Source organism: Styela clava, chromosome 1 (assembly GCF_964204865.1).
Source record: "Styela clava chromosome 1, kaStyClav1.hap1.2, whole genome shotgun sequence".
Taxonomy (NCBI): domain Eukaryota; kingdom Metazoa; phylum Chordata; class Ascidiacea; order Stolidobranchia; family Styelidae; genus Styela; species Styela clava.
In genome coordinates, this window is record NC_135250.1 from 19,960,525 (window position 1) to 19,979,106 (window position 18,582).

At 34.9% G+C, this 18,582-nt stretch overlaps 1 protein-coding gene across 1 annotated transcript; it reads right to left on the bottom strand.

The window, feature by feature from the left end:
* Window positions 1-1,942: 1,942 nt before the first annotated feature.
* LOC120348630 (uncharacterized) lies at window positions 1,943-15,827 on the bottom strand. The gene is made up of 4 exons (XM_078111369.1): window positions 12,650-15,827; window positions 11,880-12,049; window positions 10,480-10,682; window positions 1,943-5,312 (listed from the first exon to the last, which is right to left on the bottom strand). The coding sequence occupies exons 1-4, from the start codon at window positions 13,989-13,991 to the stop codon at window positions 5,204-5,206; spliced, it is 1,824 nt and encodes a 607-aa protein (XP_077967495.1). The 5' UTR covers window positions 13,992-15,827; the 3' UTR covers window positions 1,943-5,203.
* Between the last annotated feature and the right edge of the window lie 2,755 nt (window positions 15,828-18,582).

The following is an 18,582-nucleotide window of genomic DNA, read 5'->3' on the forward strand; positions in this document are numbered from 1 at the left end:
TACCTGATGGCGAAGTTCGACAAAATTTTATGTAAAATTAAAAGCTCGAAATAATCCGAGAGAAAATGTAAAAAATTATGAAAGTTATGTGATTTAAGAGTTTCTCTAATTTCTTAACTGCGGACAGCCTGAAAGGGATTGTTCCAGTAATTTAAAAGAAACGGTAATTTGTTCTTAAACAGCCATATTATAAAAACGATCCATAGATTATTTTGAATAATGACCGAGCAGTACTGGTTAAACAAAGCGGAATCAGGAAAATTGCAATCCTTCCAAAATTAGTAACCCATCGAGTATCAGTGTCTACTTGTCTATGGCTACAAATATTTCATTTGACAAATTTCCGTTAAAGTAACGAATATCAAAGTATTCGAACTCAAACTTTTAGCAGTCGTTGTGGACAAAAAGGGCTCAGTTTAAGTCCAGCGACTTCACTTTGAGCAAACTTGCATTGTTGGGTTGGGTTCGAAAACGTACAACGCCTTATTAGACAGGTGTGGCACAATACAACACATGTCGGTGTACATAAAATAATGAATCTTTATACGTGTGTTACCAAACAATACACATTACTGATTTTATGTAATAGTGTTCATGTTGATTATTGTGTATTGATCTAATAAATTTGGTGAAAAATCCGTGGCACGCTTTCAAGACTTTGGCGACACACAGTTTGCAATGAAAGTTTCCTCGAATTTAGGCTTCCCAGTCTTGTAATGTAGCAATGTATAAATAGGGAATGTTAACGAAACGACACAGTTGAAATTTAACCAGACTTCCCAGTCACCCATTTTTACTCTGATGGATTTTGAAGTACGGTCGGGAACATTGGCATCATCAGGGGTGATTAGTCAATTTTTACTAATGTTTTCAGATATTTAGATTTGAATCAATTAACTCAGCGTTCAATAACTGTCACTGCTTTTTAATGGCAGCTTCTTGGATATGTCGAAACAAAATGATGAATTTGAAGATTTAACAGTTCGCCAGCGCCAGCTCTTAAAACAAGAACTAAAAATGTGTGCAAGATAAAAGTAAATGGAGAGTTTTTCACGGTGAAACTATTTTTATGAACCTTGGTCTTTTTCTTTAACATTGCAAAAAAATGGTTGAAGATTATTGACCAACGGCATTCAAACCTTTTTAGTGCTGCGGGCCACTTTTACATAAAGAAATAACATACACAGACTTCGTAGGCTAGCTTGCGTCTCCTTTCTAGAAAAGCAATTTCGTCGCTTCGCAATGGCCGAAGAAAGCAAAGCAATGCCATTGACGGCAGATTTACAGCAGGGATGTGAACCCTAAAAATATGCTGAATATGAAATCTGTACAAATTTAAAATATTTATTATTACCCGAGATGTCAGTTCAAGATCAAAAGAAATCATAACCGCTAACCATCTAAAATAGGTTCGTGGTTGCAAATGTACATGAGTGCAAACGTCCGTGGGTGCAATATGTATGTTGAAGCTAGGGGAGTTTTTAAATTAAAGAGGCTTCCTCCAGTAATAAAATTGCCATGCATTTTTTATTCAAGTTCATTAATTATTGTCCAAACATTAAATCGCGAAGGTATCGCGACTAGAAATGGTTATTATGACGTTGGGTATATCGGATGACAGGTTGGACTGTAGCATTGAGTTTCCTCATTTCATTCACTATCCAATAAATCTACCTGGGCGATTAGCATTCGTATTTGGTCTTGAACTAAATTTCGTATGTCACGTATATTTCAAATTTTATTTATGTCATAATATATAACGTTATTAAAACCTGTTATGTCATAATGGATTGTTTATGATGTGTTTTTTAAGAGGGCGCCTCAAAAACGGCAACTCACATTATCTAAATCCGGCCCCGACTACAGATTAATATCGTACTGCCGGACGCTCCATGAAGAATTCAACGGTGTCATATTCTTCCAACTGAAAAAACACTTTGGTGATATTATTAATATTATATTGATAAACGCACTACTAGTACAGTCCGCCTGCATCAATTATGAGGTTATGCATTGCAAGTAGTTAGCAGAGGAAAATAATATCGGTATGAAAAATTGTTGCTCCTAATTGTCTGCTTCCATACAGAAAAACTTTAAACACCACATTCAAAAATAAATTATCCAACATCAAAGAAACAAATGATAATCCTGTTTCAAAAATACTGGAAAGCCACATAATTAATTCTGAGAAATTACTATGCAAGACTTCTGAAAAACGTTAAGCAAACTTAAACGTACTTTTGATAAATCACAAATATCGTCCTCAAATTCTTGGATTACAAGTCAAACTAAATGATATGGCTATTTCCTTTGAAATAATTTAGATTGTGTTCAAGCTCTTTTAGATGTTTAAATAAATTTCATCATAGAAGCATATTTTATGAACACCATCTTAATTCTCAACACTACGAATAAAAGTGATATGCCTAATAAATGAATGAATATAGGTGACTAAATGTTAAATTATCTCACAAATACTTAAAAAACATACAAAATATTTATACATACATTTATTTACAAGTAATTCATCAGAAATTAATAGGCGACTAATATGCTAAAAATTAGACATGTAGACCGACTATATTTTATATAAAAACTCACGCTCTGACCCGAAGTTAGTCGAGTTCAATAACTGATTTGTATATAAAAAAAATTCTTCACTGATGAAATGAATTTTTGTTGTAGAAATGAATTCAAATAATATAATATTTCCTTAAACTAATAAATGAAACGTTAGGAGCAATTCATATTAAAGTAAATATAAAACCACGAGTACTACAGTGAAACCCCAAAATGTATCTTAGCATATTAATATCACCAATAGTAAGAAAAATTAATGAATATAGGTTCTAAAAGGTAATGTTTAAAAGGTAATAGATTTCAAGCATAACTGCATATAAACATAGTTTCCAGAAGCCTAACGGTCTGTCAAAATGTTCAAATCACATTACAAGGAAGAAAAATATCAGTGTATTGAGAAGTTTCCTTTTACTTCGGCATTTTTGTTATGGGAACATATATAATCAGTGGCAAGTATTAAAATATAATAAACAAAATATAAGCAGAGCATAAAACTAACTATGATTGAAATATGCATAATTGCGAAGAAAATAGCTTGTACTAAAATAGCAAGATAGATAATAAGATGAGTAAAATTTGAGTAATATCTTATTTTAAATTTTGCATCAAAATAGAATAATTTGGAATGTTCAAAAGTTTGTCATAGATCGAAACAACAACACCCAGGCTTTTATTTGAAACCTATGGATCATTGTATCCAAGACGTTTTTGGGTACTCCTGAAGTATGCGCACCAATATGTTGCATAACCTGAACCCCTAACCTGGTACACAACCTGAGTTCAGGTTGTGCGCCATCTTGGTGCGGCCGCATACTTTAGGAGGTCCCGTTTTTGAGTACCAACAGCACAAGATATGAATATAAAACCCCAAACATATTTTAAAGATGCAAAGGTATAAAAAGGTTTAATAAAATGCATATTAGAGTGTGCTATAATGAAGTAATAATTATTTCGAAGAAAACTTGGGAGGTGAAGTAAGGCAATGTTGTGGAAAAAGTTGGAATTTCTTGAAATTTTCATATAAAACTGCATAAAAAATTTGCTATAACAAACAGAATTTAAGGAGCAAAAAAAGGTTATAACAATGCATCACCACAGCGGTTCCCATCGTGAAAAATAACAAAATTGTGTTAAACATAATTCAAATATGATTGAATATTTTACATGTTGTATTTATTAGAAATGTGTATATGAAAAGGTAATCAGTACTTATGAAGAAAGTTCAAAAATTTAATTGCTACTGAAGCTTTGGATTTGACTAAATTTAGTCAATAGTTAACTAATTCATCTTTCAAGAAATGAAATTATAATTCAAAAACAATGGAAATATGACTGCATATCTGATAAGTTCTAAAATACAATCTCACCGTAAGTAGAGATATATTCAACTCTGAGCAACTATTTTGTCCATATCTACAAGAAAACTGAGTGAACAGTGTTAAACACATAAGATTAAGGTGTTTCTTAATCTAGCTTGTAAAGGGACTACTTGTCCTAGGGTTTGTTCAGCACGAGTGCACTACGGCCTAAAAATTACAAGAAAAAAAATAAATTCATTTCCATAACTATCCTATTCTAAAAACTTATTGGACACGTTTAGTGGCCATAACGATCGTTTCAATATTATGTTGTTGTTGTTCTTGTTCTTTGACACGTTTTTAAAAAGTCGCTTTTCTCTTCGAATACTGGACCAATTGCTTTGAAATTTTCAGTGGTTAAAGATTAATTTTTTCGCTAGAAGGCTATTACTTTTATTTATTTCAAAATTTTGAATGTGCAATATATGTGTATATGAATACTATGCTTTAAAACAAACTTATCATCATAATAGGTAGCAGGAGATTAAGTTTAATATAGGGTTTGTGCAAATATAGGGTTTGTTCAGCAAGACGGTCTAAAAATTACAAAAAATAAATTCATTTCCATAACTACCCTATCCTGAAACTTATCTGAAATGGAAACAACTTCAAAAGGCACAAAGTTTGTTATAAATAGAATGACCTTTTCATAATATTTGACATGGTAGGTAGTAGTAAAACAGTGGTTTTTCAACCTTTTCAGTGAGGCGAAACCCTGTTGTGACACTCCCGAGGCAAACCTAATAGGTAATTGATTTATTCAACCAATGTACTTCAGTGAGGCGAAACCCCAAATGTGACACTCCCCGAAGCAAATCTGATTTATTCAATCAATATGCATGTAATAATATAGGTTCATGGATTTGAATAATAACTTTCGGAACCCTAGAGTGCCACAGAACCCGGTTGAAAATTTCTTTAGTAGTCACTAAGTACGGTGTCTTGTTCTGGACCAGGTTCACAATAGTGAGTATTTCATTGGCAACAATATGAAAAAACCTGTAATGAAGATGAACTACAGTTAGCAGACCAATAATGTTGGCTTCGAAGATTTAAGTCAGAATCGTCACGATTCCCAAACTAACTGACTTGGAGTGTTAAAAATATGTACAACGTTTGTTGAAAAAGAATAGACCGAGACAAATCTGACTGATGTTGTAGTTATTACGGTAGATCGTTCCACTCCACTATTCACTATGTGGCCATGTATTTTTTTCCTTCACTGTTCAATTGTCCGAACTGACGGTATCAAATTTTTAAAGACTTCATGAATATATTGTTGAATATCTCTTGTATTTGATTCCTTCCGCCTTTAATTTTGTCTTCAATGCATCAAAAAAATTACGTGTATGATCTGCATCAGGATATCCATTGCTGAAATAGATCAATATTAGCTGTGAAGAATCTTCAGTACAGCCTTGCTATACTTGATTTTAAGATTTGATGTGTACAAAGAATGTCAACTTAATTGTAGGTGGGGATGAATGAATGTCTAAATAATTTATTTGTATTATTCGCTTATCATATTGAATTCCAATAATATGGTTGTTCCACAGGTAAAAAGAGAGACAATGCGTGAAGCAGGACGATTATGGAATTGCAAACCCAATAACCTCCATGTTTAACTACTCGCCTTAAAGCAATATTTTGAAAATCGTCAATTTTATTCTTATTCAAACACGAGTTCACAAGTAGTTATAACTCCGGGTGATAAAAGTGATGCAGTTTTCGAATCATGATTTGAATATTGGAATCTTTATGTTGAGGTGTATTAAATGAGAGGCCACTAGTTTTTATAAAGATTGGAATTTTCCCTGGTATCGAAATCCCAAAAGGACAATAATTGTGCAGATTTTAATTAACTGAAATAAACTACCGGTCAGTGTTCACTATTAGCGCACTTTTTTGCGAAAATTGCGAAGCACTTTCGCAACTTTTTTTAGGGACTGCGAAATAGCACTTTTTTCCGATTTTGAAGAGAAATAGCACTTTTTTCTGATTTCGAATGGAATAAAAATTCAAAGTTAACAAATATTTTCGAGTATTAAGTTGACAAATAAGTAACATACTAGTACTTTTGTAACTCAATTCTGCATATCATAACGATATTTACCGGAATTCTAACCTATGAGATGCAGACATAGGAGATAAAGCTTTTGCATTAACGGCAAAATTCTTGTTTATAATATGATTATTATACAAGCACACCGATTCCGCTTCTCCCGCAAAAAACGCTCCAGGTGATGGAAACCAGATGTTGGAATAATACGCAGTGCGTTTCTTTGAACGAGAGTGGTCATGTGACTATCAATGATATCGATGAATTCAAAATGACTATAAAAGTGTTACCTGTTATAGTCACTTTGGATGAATTGTGACCAAACTGCACGATTTTCAAATCAGACGAAACTTTTAGCAGCATGTCACAGATTTGCAAAATCACCAAATTCACAAAATACCTTTAAGTGCCATTTTATTGTAATCACAATGTTGAAAGGACGTGGCATTTTCCGGAATTTTGCGATATTTACACAACTATTTCTCATTGATATGCGAGGTTGGGTGGGCAAAATTCAATATTTTTTTGAATCGAATATTTTTAAGGAGTACCGAATAAACGTGGTGGAAACATTGAAAAATCGGCAACAAAGCCTTTTTACTGGTTAATTCCGTTGTAATCGCTAATTGTTCTTGTCACCGATCGTTTTGGCGGCGATATCCAGGTTTTGGGTAATCTATATTCCCGCCCTCTCTTTTTTACAATATGAATTCTTGTGGGTCGGCGGACATCGAAGTTTTATATTTCGGGTTTACCCGTTCGTTCACATCGGCAACAGCTGTTGAAGACATTGAGGACTCAAATTAACATTTGTGTTGGCTTTAATATTACCTATCAAGATTTGTAGATTTACCGTCCTAATTTTATGCGAATGGTAATATTATTGTCCATACCGTGATGCAGATATTTATTAAGACGATAATTAACTTTCTCATGTATTTCTATGGTGATAAACTTCGCAAGTCTGAAATTGTGCCAATCCTGAATGTTGATTTAAAATAGTGATTGAATAATTCGGCAATAAAGGCATTTCTGCGTGGTCATAAGACGAGATGACGTCAATGAACAGCACTTCTTTTACAGGATATTTTACATATGCGACTTAATGCTAAAAAGATTGGGCTCGAGTGCTTTAGTGCCTAATAGAGGTCAGGCGCTAATTGTAACTAATTCCCTCAAGTTTCAACGTTTTTTCAACAAAACAATACCCCGGCGATAATTATAGCTGAAATGTTACCGAGCAATTCACAATTTTATTTATGGAATTTGCAAATTCACCAGTTTCTTGACGATTTTGATATTGTCACGCCCTAATTATTAGTGCAAAAAATACTCCCCTTCTTCCGCGGCGGTTTGACGGGTTCTTTGTTCCATTCTTCAGGAAGTTCTGACACGGAGATATAGAATACTGAATCCGGAGGGTTGAATCCCTGTCCACTTACTGGTGATTTTCCGTTTTGAAATGCGTGAAACATTCTCTATTTTAAATTAAATGACGTTTCGCGGGCTAGAGTTCTCCCCGAAAATGATGTGTTCCAGACGTTAGTTAGACGATAGATAAAACATTAGATTAATAATTTTCGCGACGCTCCGTTTTTGAAAATACAAAGTTATATCGCAAAAAATGTGTTATGATACATTTGGAATGAAACATTATTTACGGTTAATTCAGATCATATTTTACTCTTCATGACACCCGGTATCCGAAAATACAGTTGTATCTCGAAAAATGTGTTTTGTTACATTTAAAATAAAACCTTTTTGCAATTAATTTAGATCAACTTTTACCTTTCACGGCAACCCGTTTCCGAAAATACAAAGTTATATCACAAAAAAATGCGTTTTGTTACATTTATTTTGCATTCCCAATAAAATACATATTTTCCTTAATTAAGGTCGTCGATGAATCTGTTCCTGTCGTTCAAGCTCGGCACACGTTTGGACGAGTGTGGGGCGGTTTTTTGGTCGACGATAAAGTAAAAGTTGCCACACGTTATTTGTATAACGATAATAACTGAAAATTAAGATTTTATAATAGAAGTGAATTTGTCTCAAGATGGTATTTTACGATTCCTGCCCACAGAAAATAAACACGCTGACAGGCTTGGTTATAATTAATATTCGTTCAATTTATTTTACACTATTAATAAACGCGCCACACCAATTGCGACCATATAAATTGCAGTCGCATCGGTATGGACTGTATGTTTTTGGCGCTCTCACATTAATAATAATTTTCAACAAAACAATATCCCGACGGTCATTAAAGCTGAATTCGTTACCGAATAATTCACAATTTTATTTACGGAATTTGCAATTTCAATATCTCACTTGACGATTTTGATGATGTCATGCCCTAATTATTACTGCTTAAATGCCTCAAAATACAACAAATGTAATCATTTTCGACGATAACAGGCGCAACAATTCGTAAACGAGCCGTTATAACGAAACTCGCGATTGATTTTACCTCTCTCTTGTTTACAATTTTAACATCCCGCCGGCCATGTATGGTCGAATAAAATGTTCACATATTCGAAACATGACTTGGCCAAGGATGGAAGGGATCACTAAAGAGCTAATAGAAAGTACATACCGGTACGCGAGGGTATGATATTAATATCGAGAATATTTGTGAGCATATCACAGGACGGAAATATTTTGCACCCGGCTGTTTGTTGGCAGAACAACGATACCCTAAAGTTAATGGATCCAATACAGGGAAGTATTTATTTATCATCTCACTTGCGAACATCGAGGTTTTGGCGGAATTGTACGATCATGTTGTCTTTCTTAAATAATAACTTTTTCAATAAATGTTCATTTTTCTTTTGCGTCTTTTTTATATGCCGGGTTTTCATTTATTTTAAATTCGAAATTGTCCGAAATACTCCAACAGGTGTATAAGTACAATAATAATAGGACTTACCAGGGAAGTTTAATACACACGATGTGTAAAGGGCGTCGTAACTCCCGTTTATTAGTTATAAATTTTTTTACATTCTGCTTAAAAAACAACGCATGTAACTCTCGCGACCAACTCTTTTTGTTTTGTATGGCATCATCTTGGCGACGAATTTATTGCCGACTGAATTTTAATTGTGTTTTAGGATGAGTTATTTTCTGTTTGTTGGTTTCTAAACTTCACAAACTTGGGTAGCAATTACTATTAATGTGAAATTTGTGCATATAAACGATTGAATATCGCGACTGGATGTCCGATATCTGATAATGCGTAATTCTCTTTCAACATTAATTTTCAGGATATCAGCGGTCATGTGGTCGAATAAAAATTATTTATCAAATGGATTGGTATTTCGAGACACTCTCAAAATTATTTGGGACCACTATCATTTCATTCGTTTATTTTTTATATTCATGTTTTTCTCAAGAATCACCCTCGTTATATTTAGTGTACCTTCGCAAAAGAAAACTCTTTGGTGTCATCGTTCCTATTAGTGTAATTGAAATATATGGAAACCTCGCAAGTGGCGTTGTGATGCGAATATTTAATACTAGGTCAGCAGCATTACAAAGAGTGCTATTTATGAAAGCTGAAAGTACATGGCATTACTAAACATTTTGCCAATATATGATGTTTTCTGCCCGATTTAAACTAACTCGCACGCAAACCAAGGCATGTCGACATTTAAAAATTACTTGTCTTTGGGTGAGCTCTGAAATAGTATAATATAAATGTAAATGAGAAATTAGGTCACGCTAGCTCACGAAACGGGAGGATTTTCAAAGTGATCTTGTGTAATATTTCGGAGAAAAAAGTTTGAAAGGAAAGTAGGTCAACCTATCTCCTAAAACAGGGGAGTATCTTGCGATAATATTTCGGAGGGAACGTAGGTTAACCTATCTTTTAAAACAGTGGGTGGCGACTTTCAAAGTGGTTCAAAATCAAAAATTAATAATTATTAGATTAGGTTTAGGGGTAAATCGAAAAGTTGAATTTCCAGCGCACCTAACCCTAATTAGTTAATTGCTATTTATATTTGGAGGGGGGGGGGGATTATTTTGCACGGGATTTGTACAAACGATCTACCCTGTAACTAATATGGTTTCCAGCCTGCCTCGTGTCTGTTAGATGGAAGGAGTAACAAATGTGAAGTCTTTGCTGTTTACGCGAGTAAGCAACTGACACCGCGATACATTGCATGAAAATGTTTTGTCGGGGCAGGTGTTAGCAGATGTTATTTCGTTGCCGATGAATTCGCTTGTTTTAATTAAACATGAATTCGCTTGAAGGGAACTCATTCGCTTGAAGGGAACTCGGAAAAGGCTTCTCTTTAATTCATAATATTAACCGGAGGAGCGCTTTTTCGAGTATCTATGCCGTTTTAAATGGGTCATATGAAAGGCTAGGGCACCTAACTTGTTAAAATCGGAAAAAGCACTTTCGCACTTTTTTTCCCGACTGCGAAGCACTTTCGCACTCATAATTTGCTTAGAGTTAACACTGCTACCGGTACTTACTTATTTGGACCTCCATATTTGTTAGTCTTATGAGGAATTTCACCATTCCATTTTATCTCTCCTCTGTTGCTTCCAATTATGTTCCAGATCTTGAAGAGTAATCCTGCATCAAATGCTTTCTCTACCAATGCTTTAAGGCTATTATGTCCACGGCATGTTAATGGCAAATATTCAGTGAATTCCTTTGCAGCATATGAAACCCCCTGCAAAGATGAACATAGCAAGACATTGAACTCCCATTTCTGATGTATTTTATTGAAACTGATATAAACATCTGTGAATTTTCAACACAAAAATTGCATTGAATCTACAAAAGCATACAATTTCACAGGCATGTCGCGCCTTCACTACAAACAAGACCTTACACCGACAGCCACTAATACATATGCTACTAAATTTAATGAAATCTTTATTACTACTGGTATGGTGATCCAGTTAGCACATTTAGTCTAAGTAGGAGGAGCAGGTCAGATATCTAGGGTTCTAATGCTGAATAAAAAATATTCTTCTTCCTTCTCTCGCAAGCACATGCGTGTTGCTGTTTCTGTTTTGTCGCTTGCTCTTACTTGCGAAACACTCATACACATACAATTGTGCTATTCATATGAAATTTAATGGCGAATACGCAATATTGGGTGAGATCTAATTTTGAGACAACATAATAATGAGAAATGATTTCAAATGAATAAAATTATATTATATCTTCATATTCCAACACAAAAGCACACATGTTCGATATGAAATAAATTCAAATGTACATTCAAGAATCAAGATACTTTTTCCAACCAATAAAATCAATCTCATGTGAATTATGCAAAAAAAAAAAGCACCTGCCCTTGTTGGGAAAGGGAAATGGGTGCTCCTGAAGTATGTGCACCAAGATGTTGCATAACCTCAATCCTAACCTGGTACACATATAATATTCAGGTTGTGCGCCATCTTGGTGCACATACTTTAGGAGGTCCGGGAAATGGTATGGTATGCTCATGATGTTTTGTTCAAACACAAAGATACTTATACTTTTAAAAAAAGTTTGCTTTTTATTAATTAACAATTTCAAGCGTGGCACGAAGATTAACTACAATTATTATAGTTACTGAAGATTGTAGTAACTTGGCAATTAAATATTGCCATTGCAGTTCAATGTAGAAAATGGCAGAAAAAAACTAGTAGTAAGGTATGCTAATACGTCAGTTCCGGATTCAATGACAGCCATTGTGAAAGTTAATAAAGTACTATAAAAATAGAATAGGATTCAGTATTCAGCTTTTGACCTACGTATTCTAGAATACTCTACATTAGTAAATCATTCTGTTTGGGCCATTCCTGCTCTTATAAGCACCAACGATATTGGTTCCAGTAACACATCATTCAATCAACACATTCATTACATAACTCACCATTGAACTTCCAGCAGGAAATAGGTAGGTAACAACAAAAGTCGATCCATAATTATATCCTGGCAATGACTCTTTTTTCAACCTTTTAAATAACACATTTCCACCAGGTGGTTGTGGATAGAGGATGAATCTTGGACCGGATGGAGTGGCTTGACTAGAAGACTGAAATTCTGTAAAATGAAAAATTAACTTTATTTGAAGTAAATTAAATTATAATGTGTATTTATAGACAGGGGAAAATGAAAAAGGACTGATCGCATTTTTTTCAGTTTTCAAATTCGTAACCACCAACCAGTCTCTGCTTGAATCAGGTATTACATACTGTACATAATTACATTCTCATTATTTATCTCGGCTTCAGTTTCAAGTCGAAATTCCAACTTGGGAGTCTCAGCATTCAGCAATCAGCATCAACCCAATTTATTTGTTATTGGTGCCGAACGCTGTCTTCACAACTTAAAATTCACTATCCGTACACAACTTATAAGTCAGCAAGTAGTATGATTTTATATTGTACTTGAAACCAGAGTTTTGCTCAAAAAAAAATCAGGGTTTCGGTTTGTGGTTCAAATCGTGGTTTGGGTTCAGGAAAACCCAGTATGGACAGTACACCCTAGTATGAGTAGTTGGGACGTTTTTTTTAATAAATCACGACTAAATTGTTCAGAATTATAAAACAATAAGCTAGAAATGAAAAACCCCTGGTGGAATCAGACTCGGTAATCACACCATTAAACTCAGTTTTGCAGCAGAAATGCTAGAGGTTGTACCTGAAGTGTGCCTGAGCCTGAAGTGACCCGGGTATGCAAATGTGGGCAATTGTGGTTCTTGGACATACCCAAAGCCGTGACTTTGTGATGTAACGTTGTTCCAAAGAGTTCCTGTATCTCCTCTAGTTATTGTTGCTGTTGTAGATGGCTTCTTCCGTGCACGAGAAAATATTTCATCCACAAGTATATCGTAACATTCACGGGAATCTCTGACCAAAGTTTCTGAGCGGGCGGTTTGTTCAAGAAATTGCAGGGGAAACTTTTTGAGGTCAAGAAGGTTAAACAGAGCTTGAAAATCATTTTCCCTTTTTTGAATATCATGCTTGACCCATCGGAGAGCTCCATGCCATTTTACAGTCTCAGAAGAACATTTTGTTTTCGGGGATTTCAAAATCCTAATGATGGCATCTTTGCTTACATCACAAAACTCCTTTTTCTCAATGATTTGTTCAAAATTCGCTTCCAGGAATCTATCCATAACATATTTCACAGCTTCTCGGTTGGTAACTCGATGAGTGTCAACCAGATTCTTAAGAATGAAGAAGTTGTCAATCCCAAGATTTGTTTCGAGATTTTTGACATCAGAGAATAATGCAGTGATGACTGAATTCCTTGCAATGTCATTACTTTTCACCAGTGTTTCTTCCAATACAGTTTCAAGAAGAAATTTGAAAGGATAAGTCTGGATGTTGTTGACTGTGACAAGATCAGAAAAACGTGTCTCTGCATCTTCATCAATTGCTCTTGCCCATGTTATCATAGCATGCCATGATGTTTGATAACTCACATTTGAAAGTTTAATGTAACGTAGGAGATCTGGCTTGATAATGAACTGAAACATTTCAGAGGAAATAACTAATTTGAAATTAGTGATCAGAACCTGTTCTGCTTGTTTTTTTATATCATGACGATTGTACGCTTGTGCCAAATTGATCACAGAAAGACAATTGGTCCGAGAGAGATTGGTTTGCAAATAATGGAAACAAAAATTTGTTAAACCAACCATTTGCAACAAGTTGGATGCTTGCAGGATATGCTGAACATATTTCATTTTCAAACTTGCTCCTCCTTTATACATGAACTCTATACATTGAGAAATTCCATTCTGGTTAACATCTTTCATATCTATAAATCCATTATGACATTCCTTCATTTTGCTTGAAAACAGCGCTTTAAAATATCCTGACGAGGCAGCCAAGACACAGCGATGAGCCCGGAAGGACTTGTTACCAACTTTGACATCGAAATCGCAGAGAAAATTTTGTTCTCTTAAGCTATTGAGTGATGTCATAAGAAAGCCAGCTTGTGTTGAATTTGTTTGTTCAATGTAATTTGCATTCATGATCAGTCAACTCAAACTTACGCAGCTCAGTAACTGAATATGGCAATTCTAATGCCTTCATGAAAATTATTGCTATACAGAAAGAACAAAGAGCATTTTTGGATAAACAAACTGAAAACCCGGCAACCACAAGGAATCAATGTAAAAGATTTCAAAACAAAGCAAACAAAAAGCTCAAACAAAAATAATGAAAAATATACAATAGAGGTGTGAGGAGAGTGCTTTTTTCTGTAATGTGTGGAGGCCTGAGGCCACATGAAAGTAGACAAATTGATTTTGCTGTTTGGGTTCGCATCTTTTAACATTCTGACAACTCAATATATTCGAATCCAAAAGGATCCGATAACAGGATTCGGTTTCCGCCTCTTCGGCACTATGCGTCAATTATTGTTTTTTGTATTTCTAATTTATTGATCAGTGTGTCTGACAGGCGTTTTCTCTCGCGACGAAATCTCTCTCGTTTGATTATACTTGTGTTTTCTTGCAAAGAACCCGCAAAAGAGGCAAACACCGTAATCCCAGCTTGCATATTCAGAAAGCGAAGCTGGCGTAATTGCACTTTTTCGCGTCTTACCGTTTTACTATCTACTTCGCTTATAATAATAATTATTATTATATGCGAATGCCGACTTACTGGCGATTTTCCGATTGCAACAATATTAAATTTTTGGAATACGTGCAACATTCTTTATTTTAAATTGAATTACCGTACTTTTCGCGGCCTTCGAGTTCTCCCAGAAAATGATATGTGCCAGACGTTAGATGATTAAACATTATTTGCGATTAATTTAGATCAAAATTTACTTTTCATGACACCGCGTTTCCAAAAATACAAAGTTATATCGCAGAACAATGCGTTTCGTTACATTTATTTTGCACCCCCCTATAAAATACATATTTTACGGAATTCAAGTTGCCGATGAATCCGATCCTATCATCCAAGCTCAGCACACGTTTGGTCGAGTGTCGGGCGGTATTTTAGTCAACGATCAATTAAAAAACCTACCGTACCACACTTGGTAAGTATAACGATAATAACTGAAAATTAAGATTTTGCAATAGAATGAATTTGTCTCAAGATGTTATTCTACGAGTCTTGCTCACAGAAAATAAACACGCTGACATACTTGATTATAATTGATAGTCGTTAAATATATTTTACAACATTAATTACCGTGCCATACCATGTGCAGCACCCGTTGGGGGTGCATAAATTGCAGTGGCCTCGGTGTGGCAGCGCGCTCACATTAATAATAATTTAATGTTTTTTCTTACCTATTTTTTGTATTTTACAATTTACTATTGTTAAAATTCTTATATTTCATTGTCCTGTTTGGTAACAAATAAAATCCAATGCTCATGGTATTTTCAATTAAAAACAAGAGTAGTTAGTTATACATTCACAATTTTGCTTTTTTTAAGTTGTAAACCATCATTATGGTGGGAGAATTCCCAAATTTGAATACTAATAAAAATAAAACAGGATTCTGGATTCGATTCAACTATTCTAAAATAGTGAATTATTCTATATTGCCCATCCCTAAATGACTTTGCTTAAAGCTTCCACTGCTAATCCAATACTTTCACAAGTCATACATATACAGATATACAAGATGTTAGGAGAATTCTTTTTGTGTGGAGGTTTTGACAATTCACCTTGCTGCCTTGGCTGAAATGAAATCCTTACATCCTGGCATTGAAAAAAATGATTTGGTCATCATTAAAAAACTGCAATACTAATACAGCAATACAAAAATATCTTGACCTACTGCCTTTTCACAATATCTTTGTATTGCTTCTTGCTTGTATGGAGATGTGATTCCCCACTATACCGTACTGTTACCGTATTACTGTATTACTTTAATTCCCCTTTTTTCTTTGGTGTGAAGGAAAATGCCTAGGCTAACGGATACTGGTAGGATAGGATAGGATAGGATTTACATATTTATCCCGGGGGAGAGGAAAGCCGATAAGACGGCTTATCCATATGGCGAACCACGGCCTCTCGTCCGGTTACCATTCCAAGTCGGGTATGGGATTAGTTTTTTACTGTATTGTTTGTTTTCGGAAGCATGGACTTGGTGGTGGAGGAAGCCGTAACCGACCAGCGGTTACGTGAACCACCCAACGACGGCGAGGAGTCCAGCAATCCTCTCGCACATAACCACCCCTGCATGGGATTCGAACCTGCGAACCCACGCAGAGTAATTAGAGGTGCGGTGGCAAGCGTATTCCTAACGCTTAGCCCGTTGAGCCACACCGCCGCGCCTGGTATTCAGGTATTGGTCCTGGTCCATGGCCTTGGCACTTCTCCTCCAAATTAAATTCGAAAAATATTTCTAGTTCTAGTTTATCAGAACATTTTGCCCTTCTCTGTTTACTGGTTTACGTTTTCTGTCAGATCCTTCTTCCTTTCTATGTTTAGCTTGTTCTGATGTTTAACTTCCTCTTTTTATCACGGCGACAATGCTGCATATTTACGGTATAATTTTCTTTTCCTTCCTGGATTTTCTAGTTTCGCTTTGATCTTGATCTAAGTTTCTATTCTGCTACAGTCCAAGCAATATCTTGGAGTTATGTCTGTATGTAAATCACTACGGTATGGAATCAGCAATCTATATTCTATTTTCGACTAGATTCTATATTAGAAACTGAGTTAATATGGCTAAAGCGATACACCGGGTCTCCCTAAAACCAGGCACTTGCGAATTCAGGCACTTTTTCAGGCACCATTTCAGGCACTTTGATATTTTTTTATTTTTACCGTACGTCATTGGGGTTTCCAATTTACCTGACAAGATAATTAGACTTTAAATAATTTTTTACATCCCTATATTGCAATAAAACAATATTATTTCCAATTTATTAGAGTATAAATAATTTTTCAATAATAAAATGTGGCAATATTGATTACAAAATACAGAAATCAGGCACTTGTGAAATTTCAGGCACTTGGTCAAAACCTATCTTACAATGTATCTGATTACTCTAAAGCAGAAAATTAAATATATACACTTTGTATGGTTGAATTTACAACATTTTGGTAAAATACAATACCGTTTGTGACTGATGGAGACGTGTCATATTTCGCAAGTGCCTGATTTTTTATTTTTCTCGGTGACAGTTGCCATATTTTTTCGCAATTATTTTCTTAAATTATTTGCGTCAGCACTTACTATTCTTTGCTTTCTAACGCAAATTCATTGTTCCACAACAATTTGAGCGTTTTTAATATTGCAATGAGCAATACCATTTGACAACATATGGTCAACCATCGTACTTTCTGGATTTATATGAAATTGAATATGAATAATAAAATCTGGCAACCTTAAGCACAAAATACTAAAACCAGGCACTTGTGTGAAATTTCAGGCACTTCGTAAAAACCTATTTCTCGATGTTTTTACTTACTTTGAAGCAGAAAACTAAAATATACACTCTTTTGTATGATTGAAATGACGTCTTTTTGGTAAAAAACAAGAACGATTGGGACTGGTGATGAGGGTTCAAATTTCGCAAGTGCCTGATTTTTCATTTTATTCGATAACAGTTGCCATATATTTTCGCAACAATTTTTCTAAATTATTTGAGTCAGAACTTACTAATCATTGCTTTTTAAAATAAATTCCTAGTTGTACAACAATTTCAGCGTTTTTAAAATGAGCAATATTATTTGACAACATATAATTAACCATCGTACTTTTTGAATTTATTTGAAATTGAATAGGAATGATAAAATCTGGCAACCGCAAACACAAAATACTAAAACCAGGCACTTGTGAAATTTCAGGCACTCTGAAAAACCTATTTCTCGATGTTTTTACTTACTTTGAAGCAGCAAACAAAAATATACACTCTTTTGTATGATTGAAATGACGTCTTTTTTGGTAAAAAAGAAAAACGATTGGGACTTGTGATGAGGGGTCAAATTTCGCAAGTGCCTGATTTTTCATTTTTTTTTCGATTACGGTTGCCATATATTTTTGCAATACTTTTCATAAAATTATTTTCGTCAGAACTTAGTACTTACTATACTTTGCTTTCTCGGTAAAATGTTTTTAAGACAATCCGATGAATATTGAGTGCTATTCTTATCGCTAATTTCAATTCGACGTCTGCCCGAAGATGGTGCAAGTATTTATATTTGAAGTGAGTACATAGCTCTTCAAAACGCCCAAATGGAAGATTGAACAAGGCGGAGTCAACAAAAATTCAATCACATTTGGAACGTTGTCGCACTGCATCGTCGCCACTCATATACTCTGACATTCCGATGCATGAATTTTGCTTTCTGGAAAATAATAATTGGAGTGTCTGTTAAAGTGCGAACTGTATACGGGAGCACGTACAATACCAATGCTGCGTTTGCAAGCGTTGGTATCATAATACATGTGAGAAAGTATCGAAAGCGAAATTGTGGAAGTGTAAAATTTGTATTCGGTAAGTCGGTGTTGCAAATGTGGGTATTTTCAGGGCGCTCCCGTAGTAGCCTATGTGCTCCAGGATGGCGCACAACCAAATACCTCTATCTTGGTACACATACTATGTTCGGGTTGTGTGCCAACTTTGTGCACATACTACGGGAGCACCA